The sequence below is a fragment of the Choristoneura fumiferana genome, chromosome 23, assembly GCF_025370935.1.
Source record: "Choristoneura fumiferana chromosome 23, NRCan_CFum_1, whole genome shotgun sequence".
Taxonomy (NCBI): domain Eukaryota; kingdom Metazoa; phylum Arthropoda; class Insecta; order Lepidoptera; family Tortricidae; genus Choristoneura; species Choristoneura fumiferana.
In genome coordinates this window covers 2,804,096-2,820,781 of record NC_133494.1, presented here as the reverse complement: position 1 = coordinate 2,820,781, position 16,686 = coordinate 2,804,096, and the positions used below count along the sequence as shown (strand labels likewise).

At 41.1% G+C, this 16,686-nt stretch overlaps 1 protein-coding gene across 1 annotated transcript; it reads right to left on the bottom strand.

The window, feature by feature from the left end:
• Positions 1 to 1,158: 1,158 nt before the first annotated feature.
• Positions 1,159 to 16,673, bottom strand: LOC141441075 (sodium-coupled neutral amino acid transporter 9 homolog). The gene is given in 16 exon segments (XM_074105711.1): positions 1,159 to 1,526; positions 1,528 to 1,672; positions 3,247 to 3,422; positions 4,457 to 4,525; positions 5,435 to 5,539; positions 7,585 to 7,691; positions 7,694 to 7,774; positions 8,990 to 8,992; positions 9,246 to 9,452; positions 10,338 to 10,499; positions 11,956 to 11,985; positions 11,988 to 12,112; positions 13,426 to 13,502; positions 14,541 to 14,661; positions 16,025 to 16,096; positions 16,594 to 16,673. Coding segments are annotated over 14 exon segments (1,392 nt in total). The 5' UTR covers positions 14,619 to 14,661; positions 16,025 to 16,096; positions 16,594 to 16,673; the 3' UTR covers positions 1,159 to 1,499.
• Positions 16,674 to 16,686: the final 13 nt, after the last annotated feature.

Sequence of the window (16,686 nt, the reverse complement as noted above, 5' to 3'; positions counted from 1 at the left end):
TTAAAGTATGACCTGTAATTGGCGACCCGGAATGAATGCATAATGGCCTACGCTAGTTGAAGCGGTTGGCACGGAGCGGGTGGACGCCTGTTGGCAAATAGTATGAGCAGTGGGTCGCGTGTGATTGATTGTACAGTCAGGTGCAAAAATAAGTATCTATTCGAACCACTCAAAAATATGTTACATGGTGTGTTGTGTTATGTGGCCTTATTGCGTCGGAATAAGAGTCAGTGGTACTTGTTTTTTAAACTTTGAATAAGTTCATATTTTTACACTTGACTGTACCTGCACCCGCGCCCGCAGGCGTGCACCCGCGCCAGCTAGCCTAGGGCCCTAAATGGACCCTGCATAAGTGATTTTGAGAAAATGCTCAGGTGACAACCCCTGCATGTTCTCAAAAGTTTTATTTATTGTCAAAATTGATCCAACGTACAGATCTATTGAATAATGTTTTTCCATCGTATTTTGTCGGATAAGTTCGTTTTTATCTTGCTTTTTCAATTACCTTCAGTAAATGTGCGGCCACATGCAGTCGCTCGTCGCTCGTTTGCAGCGATAAATCTGGTCACGTGACCCCGTTTTGAATGTGATTTTAAATTTCCCGTGACTCATAAAAGTAGCGTCAAGTCGCCGCGTCGAGCAGCAGCGACAAGATGGCTGCATAAAAGTAGCGTCAAGTCGCCACGTCGAGCAGCAGCGACAAGATGGCTGCATAAAAGTAGCGTCAAGTCGCCGCGTCGAGCAGCAGCGACAAGATAGCTACATAAAAGTAGCGTCAAGTCGCCGCGTCGAGCAGCAGCGACAAGATAAGCTACATAAAAGTAGCGTCAAGTCGCGGCGTCGAGCAGCAGCGACAAGATAGCTACATAAAAGTAGCGTCAAGTCGCCGCGTCGAGCAGCAGCGACAAGATAGCTACATAAAAGTAGCGTCAACTCGCCGCGTCGAGCAGCAGCGACAAGATGGCTGCATAAAAAGTAGCGTCAAGTCGCCGCGTCGAGCAGCAGCGACAAGATGGCTGCTTGCAGAAATAATCTTGGCCTTGGAAGCTGATTTCTTAATCTCATTTAGTAGTAGTCGTGGCAATGGTCAAATAAAAGAAATGTTTTTTTTCCAGCGATAAAGCTCAACATTCCAGCTTTATCGCGCTACTAGCTTTGCCCGCGTCGTATTCGGTTATCGCGCGCTGTTCCCTCGGGAACCGTGCATTTTTCCGGGATAAAAAGTAGCCTATTTCACTCTCGGGCCCATAAACTATCTCTATGCCAATAATCACGTCGATCCGTCGCTCCGTTACGGCGTGAAAGCCGGACAAACACACAAACATACAAACACTTTCGCATTTATAATATTAGTATGGATGGATGGCCAGATTTGACGTTGGAAACGAGCGTCGAGCGGTTTGCATGTGGCCGCGCCTCTCGTTGAGAAAACAAGATAAATACGAACTTTTCCAACAAAATACGATGGAAGAACATTTACTATATCTTATTACTATTATCTATTCTTTAATAAAGAACTGCATGAGCCAGGTTGATCACGCCGAAGAGAACAATCGAGAAGTACAGCGCGGTTTTCCAGAAGGTAAGCTTCCCTCGCAGCTGGAGGGAGCGCACCTGGAGTATGGAGGGGAGGGCGAACACGTGCACCAGGCCGCTCACTGCCCCTGTGTATCTAGGAAATAAACAAAACCAATGAGGGCTATCGCGTATGAATTCGCCACTAGAGGCGCTAGTGTAGCGTGAGGTCTCCGAAATGTCAAATCTCATACTTTTTGAATGAGCTACGAGGGTTTATTTAAATTAGAATAATTTGTGTATTTTTTTTTCAATATCTGAAATTAGTTATGGCAAATATGCGTTCCGTGGCAATGAATGTCTGTGTTTTGAGACAGTTTTGTCTTTCGGAAACCTTTGTCCTCCTTTTTTTTCGAACAAAACGGGGACTATGCAACACGTTGCATGCTCGATATTTTTATGGTACGGTTTTAAGGTGTATTAAATATGATTATAATCTAAACTTTGTTTTGACGCCCGTAATAACAGACTTTGAAAGCCATACTTAAAAACCTCACGCAACAGTACGCCATCTAGTGAGACAAAAAATGATAGCCCTCGTTAGAACGAAAGAATAAATGTATTTGACAAAATTCGGCACAGCAAAAAAAATGCAATTGAAAATCAGACAACCTTAGGGTGACGGCACCAATCATGGACATGTTAAGCGCAGGAGTATCCAGTAATAGACAGCAAGGATTCAATGCCTTAAAGCTCACCATTCATGAACTTTACCAGTTATGATCATCAGTTATCTGCACATTAGTGTTATTTGTTTTAGAAAAAGTAGCGTCCGTTTCTTAACATTGGGTTAGAGGCAAAAATATTCCATTATTGGTTCCTGTCCATGACTGGTGGCCCTACATACTCTTACATACTATAAAATAAAAAGAAAGAAAAGAAACACTGTACCGAAAGACGCAAAAGGGCCTCGCTCAGCGTGTTGCCACGGCAAGCCGCGGCGCTGGTTTTCAGTATGACCCTTTAACTTAAACCTTAAAATTATAATAATAATAATAAATAATAAAATCTTTACAATAGACAAAATTGCACAAGAGAGGAATGCAAAGAAAAAGACAACTAGGTTAACATAGTACATCCAATTGGTTGACCGAGCATGCGCGAAGCATCTATAGATAATGAAGAGTGCTCCGGCGGGATTAGTATCATTTCGTCTAAAAAGCAGCTGGTTTAAGCAGCAAATTAGCCATTGGTCTAAGTAGCAAGTGGTATAAAATTCTTTCTCAAACTCGACGGAGCTCCTATTCCGCGCTATTCCTAACCAATTTTTTTTCTGAAGTTTTCGTCGAAAAACAGGTTAATACCGTTGCTTTTTAGAACACTTGCTACTCAGACCAGTTGCTTCTTAGACCACTTGGGTACCTACTTAGACCTGCTTTTTGGATGAATTGATAGGTACTATAACCCTCAGATGAAACTTTCAAAATGGCGGATCATAACCTCTTTATGCATGGGGACTGAAGTCCAAAGGAAGGGAGCGTCGGAATTTGTAGGTATTTATATTCTAAGTTGAGAAACTTCGATGACAGAATAGTGTTGGAGTTTCTATGCTTGCTCACTAGATGGGGCTGGGAGTATCTAAAAGTGAGACAGAAAATGCTTGCAGGATAGATTTATTTTCATTTTTAGAGTACCCTTGCGAAGCCGGGGCGGGTGGCTATTTATATGTACCTGATAATGATGCCAATGTTCGGACACAAACACGCCACAGCCACACACACGGCCACGATGGACACATTGATGGCCACCGTCACACGTGTCCGCGACTTGTTCGCGTCGCTAAGAGGCAGCAGGAGCAACGCCTCGGCACGCAACATGTATGCCACAAGCGGGTACACCGTAATTACCTGGAAATATATAATACACATTACAAATGCGAATTCGTCTGTCTGTCTGTTGGCTCTTCATGATTAAACCGCTGAACCGATTAAAATGTAATTTGGAATAAAAAGATAGTTTGAGACCCTGAGGTATAGTATACGATAGTTTTATCCCGGAAAATTAAATAGTTCCCGCGGGATAGCGATAAACGAATTTACCTCAGACGGAGTCGTGGGTAAAAGCTATAGTGTTACATATTTTTAGGGTACCGTACATCCGAGTGCCAAAACGGAACCCTTATAGGACCACTCGAGTGTCTGTCCTGTCACAGTCAAATTACTTCGAGTTAAAAATGAGGATACTAATTTCTCAAAGGGCCGGCAACGCATCTGTAATTCAGCTTATGTTATGGATGTCCATGGGCGGCGGTGATTGCTTCCCATCAGGTGACCAGCCTGCTCGTTTCCCCCTATAATATAAAAAAGAGTCTACCTACCAGCACAAATATGTTGGTATAGTTGCTACCAGCGAGACATGTACCATTGGCCAAATAGTGTCTATCAATTTTAAAACAAGTTCCTATCAAATGAATATGTCGCTAAAGTCGAACTTTCAAGTTGACAGACACGTCAACGATTATCAGCTTTAGACCACATATTTGGCTGATGTAGAAAATATTATTTCTGCCGTTTAGCTACCATCAAGACTCAGAAGTCACTAGAATCACGATAGGACAGGATTCATAAAGTTAGGCCGTTAACAGTCACATTAAAATAAAAATCCCCTTTTCCATAATTTTTTCGTTATAAATTCAATTCATACACACGCTTAACTTATAGATTTAGGCTGTTCACAATCCATTGATTAGTGTTAACACGGTAAATGTGATGCTCTATTTGTTTTGTTCGAATAGACGGAGACGGCATCACATTTAACCATCAGTTAATACTAATCAATGGATGATGAAATATCCCTTAACTAACAATATCTCAAAACAGTCCATCAGTTATTTCGTAATCGCCCTTGGCAGACTCACACTTGGCTGATTTTAAAAACTTACTTGAAACAGCAGCAGCGCCCGCGCCACCGCGGTCATGACGTCGTGCATCTCAAAGTTGTTCAAAATGTTCTGCAAAAATCGAAATGAGATATTAATGAAGCAGACAAAGCTTCACCAAATTTCAAATCACTTAGGTAATTAACTGAAAAACGGATCGAAAAATTCACAAATTAAATCCTGGGGTGCTACTACGAAGTTCGTATCGTACCGTCGTCCTTCTCACTCTCGTATTAAATATTATTAGCGTCAGCGCGACGGCACGATACGAAGTTCGAATTTTGCACTTTGTAGTGTAGGGCCTGGAATAAAAAAACCGGCGTTGACGTATGTGCACTATCTGGTTAACCGCGTGGTTTTAGCACGCCGTCCCGTTTCAAAGTATCGCTTGAGAAAGAGACGGTCGTTAAAACCTCGCGGCTCTCCATAAAGTTCTTCCACTATCACGGGTAGAACGCCAACATATTAGGTAACCGCTAGTGCAAGTTATTGCAAAGGAGTTCTTTATTTAACAATTTAAAAAAAATTCAAGGGAGCTTAGTAAAATATTGAAGTTTTAATTGAACTGCACTGCTGCATCTAAGTTCACGTGCGCGAAACGTGTAGAGTCTGCAGGGCTACTCCGAAACTCGAAGTTCGTGTCGTGCGGTCCCTCTTCGCTCTCGTATTAAATAGTATAAGTGTTAGAGGGACCGCACGACACGAACTTCGAGTTTCGAGTTTCGGTAGCTCTGCTGGTAATTCGTAATGGTAAAGGACATCGTTATTTAACGACACGCTTATTTTCAATACTTAAATAAACCTAAACGTCGAGAGCTCGAACGCTAAGGCCGTAATGCCCAATAGACGACACCCAGCTGTCATCTCTATTGCCATTGACATAAGATTAAAGATGAATTAAATAAAGATATTTTGACTTTGAATTTGATGCCAACTATTGGGACAGTGACGAGCACTCGTACGTTCACTTTATCAACTTACGTCCTCGATACAGGACTTCGCGAGAGGGAAGCAAATGTAGAATACCGCGCCAACGAGCAGGTATGTGACCGTAACCAGCATAAAAGCTATCGTCAAGTCTCTGCCCTGAAAGTTATAATTAATCTGGTTAGATATTAACTTGAGCACTGTCGAACGGAAAATGAATAGTAGAGGCGGCGTCAAGGTGCGGCCACATGCAGTCGCTCGTCGCTCGATTGCAGCGATAAATCTGTTCACGTGACCCCATTTTTAGGGTGATTTTGTATTTCCCGCGACTCAAAAAAGTAGCATCAAGTCGCCGCGTCGAGCAGCAGCGACAAGATGGCTTCTTGCAGGAATAATCTTGGTCTTGGAAGCTGATTTCTTAATCTCATTTGGTAGCAGTCGTGGCAGTGGTGAAATAAAAAAAAAATGGAGTGAATGAAAAAAAAATAACAGTGTTTTTGCCGAAATTTAAGAGGTTTTTTTTCAGCGATGAAGCTCAACATTTTCTTTTCAGCTTTATCGCTATATGTCACGTTGACACTGGAAACGAGCGTCGAGCGATTTCATGTGGCCGCGGCCTCAGGCGTAGACGATGTGTTCTTCATACCTGTGCTGTGTGTTCTACAGCCTACGGCCTCGCGGTCTATGGCTACGTACGCATTATGCGGTTTTAGCTTACCGTCCTTCTTCAAAGTAGGTATCGCTTGCGAAAGAGACAGCGCTCTAAATCGACTTGTACACACTTTTTTTGTTATTATAGTCGAAATTCTCACATATCCTAACAGGTTATGGGCCAACGATAAAAGCGAGTTTATTATCAAGACTCAACACATTCTAACAGTTAGTTTTTTTTTTATTCGACTGGGTGGCAAAGGAGCAAGAGAGTTTCCTGATGGTAAGAGATCACCACCGCCCATAGACACCTGCAACACCAGGGGGATTGCAGATGCGTTGCCAACCTAGAGGTCTAAGATGGGATACCTCAAGTGCCAGTAATATTTCACCGGCTGTCTTACTCTCCACGCCGAAACATAATAGTGCTGCTGCTTCACGGCACGATTAGCGAGCAAGATGGTGGTAGCAATCCGGCGGACCTTGCACAAGGTCCTACCACCTGCAAGTTAGTAGGAAATTACTTCAATAACTCAGAAAGGACCGAACCTATTTTAATTAAGATATAATAGCTAAGGGCCTTATCACACTTGCGAGTAGCGAGCGTATTTTAACAAGCTATTATTTAGTTTCACCTGTCCCGTTGTCTGTCTGTCTGTAATGAAATCTTGCGAGTTAAATTTGACCAACTTCCACTTGTCAGATTGACTTGAAATTTGGAAACTTATGTAAATTGCGGTAGTCCAGCCAGGATCGTCTCCGCAGGACGGAACTCTTCAACGGTTAATAGCATCCACTTGAAATTTGGTATGCAAATGTAGTTTGCAAGTAATGAAAGTCAACAAAAAGTACCTACAGTCAGCAAAAAAAGCTTGTATTAAAAATGAAATTTTTATGGTTAGGTTGTATGAAGGCGATCACGCAACGAATTCGCCGCGACTGATATTTGCATAGAAAACACGCTGGTAACTCGCAAGTGCGATTGCCCTTATAAAGCTCACATTTTGTTTTTGGTCTTATTTTTCTGGTTTTTCTATGAATCTATATTTCAGTTTGCATTTTCGATATGGGTTTTACGGGATGACCGTAAAAACAAACAATTTGAAATTGAAATAAAAAATACAAAAAGATTCCAAAAAAACAATCTTAATTTGATTTGCTTAATAACGACATCTCTTGTCCGGGTGAGCGGTTAGTTCCAATGGGGTGCTGAAAGTTTCTCGATGAGGGCTACAGCATAGATGTCGCTAGTGTCGCTGCTTAAGTGACTAAATAAGAAAACAAACAAGCTGAGATACGAGTATGTGGTGCATAGGAGAAATTCGTGTCTGTATGTCCAGTGGTGGTGTAGTGGTATAGCACGTGGCACGGAATGCCGAGGACCTGCGTTCGATTCCCAGCGCTGGTCTTATTTTTCTGGTTTTTCTATGCATCTATATTTCAGTTTATATTTTCGATATGGGTTTTACGGGATGACTGTAAAAGTAACAAAAAATTTGGAATTGCAATAAAAAATACAAAAAAGATTCCAAAAATCCAATCTTAAAGCTCACATTGTTATCCTGCCTGGCATTGCTGCTCATGATTGTGATGATAATGTTGTGTATGTAGAAGGACAGAGCGAGCATGCCGCTGAGGACGGCGGCGTCGCGGCTGGCCGGGGCTCCGCTGGCGCGACGTTCACGCCCCAGCCCCAGCCCTTCACCACCACAAAGATTAGGAGGTAGAACACGGAGAGTGTCCCTGAGAAGGGAAAAATTATTAACTATCTACAATCAAACTTTAAATAAAAGGATTATGCATGGAACACCATCATCATCATCATCCCAGCCTATATACGTCCCACTGCTGGGCACAGGCCTCCTCTCAGAACAAGAGGGCTTGGGCCATAGTTCCTACGCGGGCCCAGTGCGGATTGGGAACTTCGCACGCACCATTGATCGCTTCGCAGGTTTGTGCAGGTTTCCTCACGATGTTTTCCTTCACCGCAAAGCTCGTGGTAAATTTCAAATGTAATTCCGCACATGAATTTCGAAAAACTCAAAGGTGCGAGCCGGGGTTCGAACCCACGACCCTCTGCTTGAGAGGCGATAGGTTAAACCACTAGGCCAGGCCACTGCTGTGTTTCGGCAAGACAGCGGGTGAAATTAATGGCACTTGAGGTATTCCATCTTAGGCCTCTAGGTTGGCAACGCATCTGCAATACCCCTGGTGTTACAGATGTTTATGGGCGGTGGTGATCTTTTACCATCAGGAGACCCACTTGCTAGTTTGCCATCCAGTAGAATAAAAAAAAATGCAAGTTGAAGTGGCAATGGCCGGGCCCCACCGCTCGAAGAACAGATAACCGCTGGGGGGAAAAAATCCTCAAGTGGCGACCACGAATCGGAGGACGAAGCGTTGGCAGGCCTCCCACATGGACTGACGACATCGTGAGAGTTGCGGAAACCGGTGGATGCAAATGGCGAGTTGTCGTTGAATATGGCGTTCTAAGGGGGAGGTCTTTGTTCAGCAGAGGACGTCTTCCGGCTAATGATGATGACAAATTTTCTCTTAAATAAATTAATAGAAAACCGGAAATAAAACGAATAACTTAAAAATCATCCATCAATATAGGTATCTTTGGAAAATAAGCAAGATATGAGCGGTTCAAGTTGGCATGCCATTTCTTTCTAGAAAAATGAGAAAACCCGCACAAAGTGTTCGGTAAAAGCCGTTCGCTCGGTTTGGCTGAAATTTTGTGAAAGTATAAGACTCACTAGAGTGTGAAGGAAGTCGCAGCTTCAATTAATAACTTCTCATACTCGTATCTAGATATATTATTTCCACTGTTTGTCGACACCTTTTTTTATATATGAGGGGGAAAACGAGTATGCGGGTCACCTGATGGGAAGCAACCAACGCCGCCCATGGACACCTGTCAACACGAGAGGTGCCGGCCCTTTGAGAGAAGATAACCTACTCGTACCTGTCGCCATCCTTTCTAGCACATTCAACTAAGACGCGATTTTTTTTTAGCCTTCGCGCTGTCATCGTTCATTGGCAAAATTGTCCTCCAATGGACAGAGCCATATTTAAAAAAAATAACAACAAACAACTAAGACGCGCGCACATGCTATGTTAACCTGTCCTCTCCCAGAGGCACAAATTTGTGCCCAAATTCCTTTGATCCTGTTATCCTGGGAGATAACAGATTAAATCTAGCTTCCAATACAGAGGTTGAACTTGGTGAAGAACGAAACATTCTTGAAGTTGAGCAGCGGGAACACCAGCAGCGCCACGTAGAACGGCGCCGTGGTGTGGAGCCCCCAGTAGGGGCTGGCGTCGTGGGGCTCCGGGATGATCAGGGAGCCGTTGACGCCGGCTTGTTTCGGGCAGAGGAGCGCCGTCGGGTACGCTGTCGCGTTCGGGCTGGCTAGGTCTGGAAGATGAAAATGAAAATGAATACGGGAAGACTTATCGCATGTTCTCCTGATTGTGTTTATTTCGATCGACTGTTTTCATGAAAAAAACCGCTTTTTTCCTTCAAAAATAATGGGATTTAGATTATACCTACATGTATTTTTTGTGTATGTAGATACATGTACACATGAATAGCCAATTTCTTCAAACGCAGGCCATTAGGGCCGAAAATTTTTCGAATGGAGACCGCGGATCGGCAAGCGCAGCGTAGTAGGTACGTCCACCAACGAGATGAACGGACGAGTTTACCGACCTGGTTAAAGTTGTAGGTTCACGGTCTATGGGGCAGGCCTAGGGTTGTAACGGAGGCCTTCTTAACGGAGGCGGAGGCGGATGTGGAGGCGACGAGTTTCGCCTCCGCGGATGTGGTAAAAATAGTAGTTTATGCTTTATTCAACTAAAAACCTCTAAAATTTCTAAAAAAAACTACCTAGTCTCACTTGTTTTCGGCGTCATCGTGCATGTGACTTAAACAAACAATTACTTTGTACAAAAATATACATTACAATTTCGTACGTCCAAGCAACGAGATAGGTTGATTCCTGTCGTGTGTTATTTGTCATACGTCCGCCCCCACCCCGACCGCGTTCCCGCTGCGATTCGTTATAACTCCGCAAAAAAAATTGCGGAGGCGGAGGCGGTGGCGAAGATACGATTTCTTGCGGAACTTCCGCAGTAACGGAGGCGGAGGCGAAGTTCCGTTACAACCCTAGGCAGGCCTATATATTTCCAACAGATGACGTCCTTACGTACGGCTGCATGATATATGATATGATGAATACCATTACTGCGTTCTTCGTTGCGAGGGCAGTATATGCAAATGCATCTATGCACAGTAACTCACCAGCTAAATAATTAACAGTGAAATAGAAAAAGTTGGTGATGAGAATCCAGTAGACGACGTTGGCTCCCAGAAGCACCAGCAGACTGAACACGTGCGCCACCCGCGCCGGCCACGCGCCAAGCAGCGCCTGGCACAGCGCTGGGACCTCGCATGTCACTGTACCTGTGAAATAACACGCAACTTGAAAAGGAAGAAAAGGACATTGCTGGTGTTTTTGTTTTATTTGTAGTAGTAGCCAGTGTACTGACGAAAACACAGTAGGTACCGGCGAAAAAAAAGATGGAAAACCCCGACTTTGTTCATTTCAAAGTTCAAATCAAAAACGGCTGAACCGATTTTGGCTGAAACATGTCTATGAACCATCGCTAGAAAACTGCTTTCAAATAAAAAACCGTCAAATCGGTCCACCCGTTTAAGAGCTACGGTGCACAGACAGACGACAGATAGACACACATACCGTCAACTTATAACACCTCTTTTTGCGTCGGGGTTAAAAATCTCAACAAGTTTGGACGATGCGATTATAGTAGTGTACGCGCTCTCTTTTTATTTACACAGCTTTTATTTAACTTTGCACACTGTTTTTTATTTATTTAGGTCAATCTTGCAAGTTAAATTTGACCCAATTCCAGTGGTTGGATTGACATTGCAATAATCTCTGGCAGTGACTTGACATCCTGGTGGTCCAGGCAGTCTTTGCAAGACGGAACTCCTTTAATGATTTATAGCATCAACTTGAAATTTTGTACGGAAATGTAGTTTAGATAACAATGCACTTACCTACAGTCAACTAAAAGTATAGTCTGCAAAAAAGCTTGTATTATTATTATTATTTTTACAAAATCTTATTTCATACTTTGAATTCAATCGGCCAGTTTGGCCGATGACACCCGAGCTAATTCGGCCGATGGCGGATTGGGTATACGCGAGCCGTATAAGGCTAGGCACGCACTATGCGATTAACCGCGCGCTTTTAGCGCACCGTCCCTCTTCAAAGTATCGCTTGAGAAAAGACCTATTGAAAAATAGTACGGTCACGATAGTAATTTGGGACCCATTTTGTCAAAAAATCCTTTGAATTGTCATACAAAATGACGGATAGGTATTCTACCTTAAGTGGGTCCAAATTAACGCTCGTGGCAGTATCAGCAGCGCTAACTGAACGTAGCGCGTGCGACGGATTTTATCCTAGGCGCTCTATAGGTTGTACCAAATTATTTAATACGAGTGAGAGGGACGGTACGATATGAACTTCGAATTCTCCGTGCACCCGCGCCAGAGGGCTACTCCGAAGTTCGAAATCGAAGTTCGTATCGTGCCGTCCCTCTCGCTCTCGTAAAATAGTATGTGTCAGAGGGACCGAACGAAACGAACTTCGATTATCGAATTCGTAGTAGTCCTGCAGCTAGCGTAGACCCTAAGAGCGTTTTCAGATTATCCGAGTATCGGACGCCGATATCGATATCGGAACAAGTAAAATGGAATATTCCAGTCTTTCAGATTTTCCGAACCGATATCGGATCATAATTTACACGTTTTAATTTCCCCGATATCGATCGGCGTCCGATACCGATATCGGATCGGATAATCTGAAAACGCCCTAAGGCTGCGTCCTCACCGTGGTGCCTGTTGACCCGCAGCAGCACATTCGCGTGTAGAGACACAGCGCCGCCATGAGAGCCACCAGCACCAGCGCCGCCGGCAGCCCCGCGCGCTCCACCCCCCACGCCATCGTCAGCAGCGACGAACCCATTATCGTGTTCCATACTGAGAAACTACAAGTGAGGGTTGAGGGGGGCTACTACAAAATTCGAAAATTGAAATTCGTATTAAATAATATTAGCGTCAGCGGTACGGGAAGATACGAAGTTTCAATTTTGCACTTCGTAGATAAGGCCAGCAGGGCTACTACGAAATACGAAGTTCGTGTCGTGCGGTCCGTCCCTCTGACACTTATACTATTTAATACGAGAGCGAGAGGGACCGCACGACACGAACTTCGAGTTTCGAGTTTCGTAGTAGCCCTGCAGGGCGGCTAAAACGAAATTCGAAAATTGAAGTTCGTATCGTCGTCCCTCTCACTCTCGTACTACCGTCAGAGAGACGGTAAGATACGAAGTTCGAATTTCGCACGTAGTAGGATAGGGGCTGATTAGTAGTGCTTATCTTGAGGTCTGTTGAACAAATTTGACATTACATTTGTGTTACTACATTTGTGATGAGTTGAACATCTAAAATAAATTAGCCAAAAGCAATACGTCAAATACGGACCTCACGATAGTAACGCCATCTAGCGATGATTTCGCCTAAATTGAAAATACAAACTGAAATATAGATGCACAGAAAAAACAGAAAAATAAGACCATCACTGGGAATTGAACCCAGGTCCTCGGTAATCCGTACCGCGTGCTATACCGCTACACCACTGATGGTCAACGGTACCGACACGAATTTCCCCTATGCACGTATCTCAGCTTGTTTGTTTCTTACTTAGTCACTTAAGCAGTGACGCTAGCGACATCTATGCCGTAGCCCTCATCGAGAAACTTTTTCGGCACTCCATTGGAACTAACCGCTCACCCGGACAAGAGATATCGGTACTAAGCAAAAAAAAATTAAAAATTGGAATTGAAATAAAAATACAAAAAGATTCCAAAAAACCAATCTTAATGATTTCGCCTGTCAAGGCAAGACACCCTCGTTTATTAAAGTGAGTTGGTTGGTGCTCTACGAACCTATACTTATTGAAGTGGACGATGCGAGTACGATGGAGAACCTAAAGTACATTTTTGGATACGTCTTCTGCCGACCGTCTGTACCGTCTGTCTGTTAGATTGGCACAATTCATCGTTTTTAACTGACTTCAAAAAAAGGAGCAGATTCCATTACTGTAATTTTTTTAATGAGTTCACACGTGAAATTTCCATTTTCATCCGCGTCATCCACCTGAATACAGATCCGCATACAAACCCAATAGCAGCTAAGTCAACGGGCACATTATTGATCTGAGATCTATAACTTTACGCTTTATTTAAACTAAAATAAAATATTTATTAAGTAGGTCCATATAAAATATTATGGTACTCACATTGTAACTAACGAACTTTGTTTCCTAGAATCTGTTTTGAAATTGTCAAATTTGTTTTTGTAGCAGTTTGTTGGATCCTGCAAGAAAGGATTTTAGTTAAGTACTTAATCGTAATATAAAATAAAAGTAATTAAGACCATTAAATTACCTAAACTTTATTTTTATTATATTTAAACTAATCTTTTAATTTATCTCCAAATTTATTTAATGCAGTTTCGCTTTTTAAAAAATTTAAAGGAAAGTTTCCTTGCTGTGAATTTCCTATTTTCTATATTGAGAATAACCTACCTACTTTTCCTCCAGATGGCGTTAAAAATTTGATTATTATATAGGTATAATAATAATATCATTGATTAGGGTTGTTTGTAATTTTCTACACTCTGTTCATATTTTAAATTAATGTAAATAATGATATTTTCACAGATATAATTTTATGCTATAAAATGACAAAATGAAATGAAATCGTTTATTGCATGATCACAGGTATATAAATAAGATCTTCGTGTTTTGGTGTGTCCTTTTACGATCTACCATTTTCATGGTGTACACTATAAAAAATTGAACAAAATTAAAAATTAAATCAATGAAATTAAATTAAATAGAATACATTAATGAAGTTAAAAAAAAAACATAATCAATTAAAATACATTAATAGCAAGTCAAAAAAAATACAATAAAGTTTAATCAAAATCACTCAACAAAAAAAAATCATGTACGCTACAATGTCAAATTTCAAAACCATACATTAATAACCATAAATGTCAGTACTCAACTGATTAGTTAATTTATATTCCAGATATTCTTTAACTGTATAAAAACAGTTAGTCAAAAGCCATTTCTTCAATATGGTTTTGAACACTTGTCCATTCAAAACATTTAATTCGTCTGGAAGACTGTTAAACAGCTTTATTGACATGTTATGTTGTTATGCTAGCACTCCACTTGGCATGTTGGCAGAATTATTTGTATCGATGCTAGCGTGAATGACGGAGACGCTTTGAGTATTTATCTAGATAAATACTCAAAGCATCAGCGCAACGCGAATATGCAATACCGAGTGAAGTGCCACCATTAAAAATAGGCGCCGAAAACGAAATTATCTAACCAAAACTTACTGTAGTATGTGAGGGAGTAATACTCTTGTAGGGGGTCGGTATCGCCCCTAAGAGGGGTGCCGCCTCCATCCGTTCCATGGCGCCTCGGTCACTTGCGCACGCGCATGTGCCTCCAAAACACCTGGCAAAAGGTCATCATGTTATTCAGCATTTTAAACATAAGTGTGTTTTGCAGACTGTACCTACCTACTTTTTTTATTGTATTTTCTTTGTTATTCAAACTACATTTCCGTAGGTACTAAATGTTATGTTGACATTATTAACTGTTGATGGGTTCTGTCGTATGCAGAGGATACTAAATTTCAACGAATTTCATCCAAATCTATGCAGCCGTTGTGAAGGATAAACAAGCACACGTTTCGCTCAATTCACACATACATATAGTTCACATGCCAATAGTATTTATTTAGTTCTATATAGATTTACACAAAATAACAAAATTACTTTGATTCTACATAATTACAAGAAGAACCTTTTTATTTTTTTCGTATTCTACCCACTAAGGTTAACCGAATCTTTTACAAGAGTGACAACGATTTAAAACTACCCAATATATTAATACGAGAGTGTGAGGCGCGGTAAGTAACTGCACCTATTTCCGTAGGGGCTAGGAAGCCCGCGTTGCTCTAAGATATGGGGGCTAAGAAAATTGTTCAAAAACAGTAAAAAAATAAGCACTTCTGAATAAAATAGGGCTACTACGTAATTCGAAAATCGAAGTTCGTTTCGTACCGTCCCTCTCACTCTCGTATTAAATAAAATTAGCGTCAGTGGGACGGCATGATACGAAGTTCGAATAATTCTGCTTTTCGTGGTACCTATAGAGCCTGCAGGGCTACTACGAAACTCGAAACTCGCAGATCGTGTCGGGCGGTCCCTTTGACACTTATACTATTAAATACGAGAGCGAGAGAGAGGGACGATACGATACCAACTACGAGTTTCGAGTTTCGTAGTAGCCCTGCTGCAGCGAATCACACACATGTGATCACACCGATTCCGTCATAAGATGGAACTGCGTCGAAATATCAGCTCATTAAAGGTAATCACGAACGGTAGCAAATAGGTGCGTCTAAGTACAATTTAGCGAATATTATGACTCTATACTTGTTTACATCATTATAAAATTGCAGACATAAAAAAACTGTGTTAGTTAGATGGTCAAGTCAAGTTAGAGATAACAGTTTTTTGATAACCTATGTAAATGCGTCGAAAATAAATATAACCTGCGTTATAATATTTCAAGCAGTATCGATATTTCTTTTAAAGTTAAGACTCTTCTACTTTCCGCACTTTGGGTTCCGTACATTCATATTTAAAAGCTAGCAAAATTTAATTTTGTAAGTACTTCACAGATTTTTTTTTGAAAAACAAATTTTGAGGTTGAGGTATAATTTATTGAAAAAACGGTTTTTTCACAAATTTCATGCGTAATATAATAAATAAAATAAAATAGTATAAAATAAATAAAAATACCTACTTACGGGCTAGTTTGTCGTCTCTCGTCAAAGAAATAATCGCTTTCTGAAAGATCTGAACTGCGGCTGCCAAAAATCCTGAAAAACAGAAATTGTGTTACTTTCATACTATTAAAGATAGGTATATACTATTATCTTACTTATCCTAACAACATAAAATCATTATTCAATGATTAGGTACTTTTTTAAATAGGTTCTTTGAACTTAGGTAATTCAAACATACTGTGTTTCCTACTGTACCTTAAGGCAATAAGGTAATAATAGTAATTACTATTATTTTTTCCACATTAACAATTTAATCGATAGTTAAATTTAAATTTATTTTACTTAACTTTGAAATTTCACTGTCAAAGTCTCACAGATTTAATTTAGTAAGTACTAGTATAGTCCGACTAGTTTCGCGTGTAATCGTGAGTTGAGAAGTAAATAAATTTAAGTACAGATTTAATTAATAACTTTTTTCCACTGCTTTTAGTATCCACATTATTTATTGCAACTACTATAATATAGTATGCTTCCTCACTTTTATTATAACTAGTGTTATTAATTAATCTCTATGTTCAGCGGTTACTTACGCAACTTAAATATGTTTCTAGCGATTTTTTTATTTTCCGCAAAATATCGCAAATCTTTTGCCGCGTTCACTCGCAGTGACGGTCACTAAATGA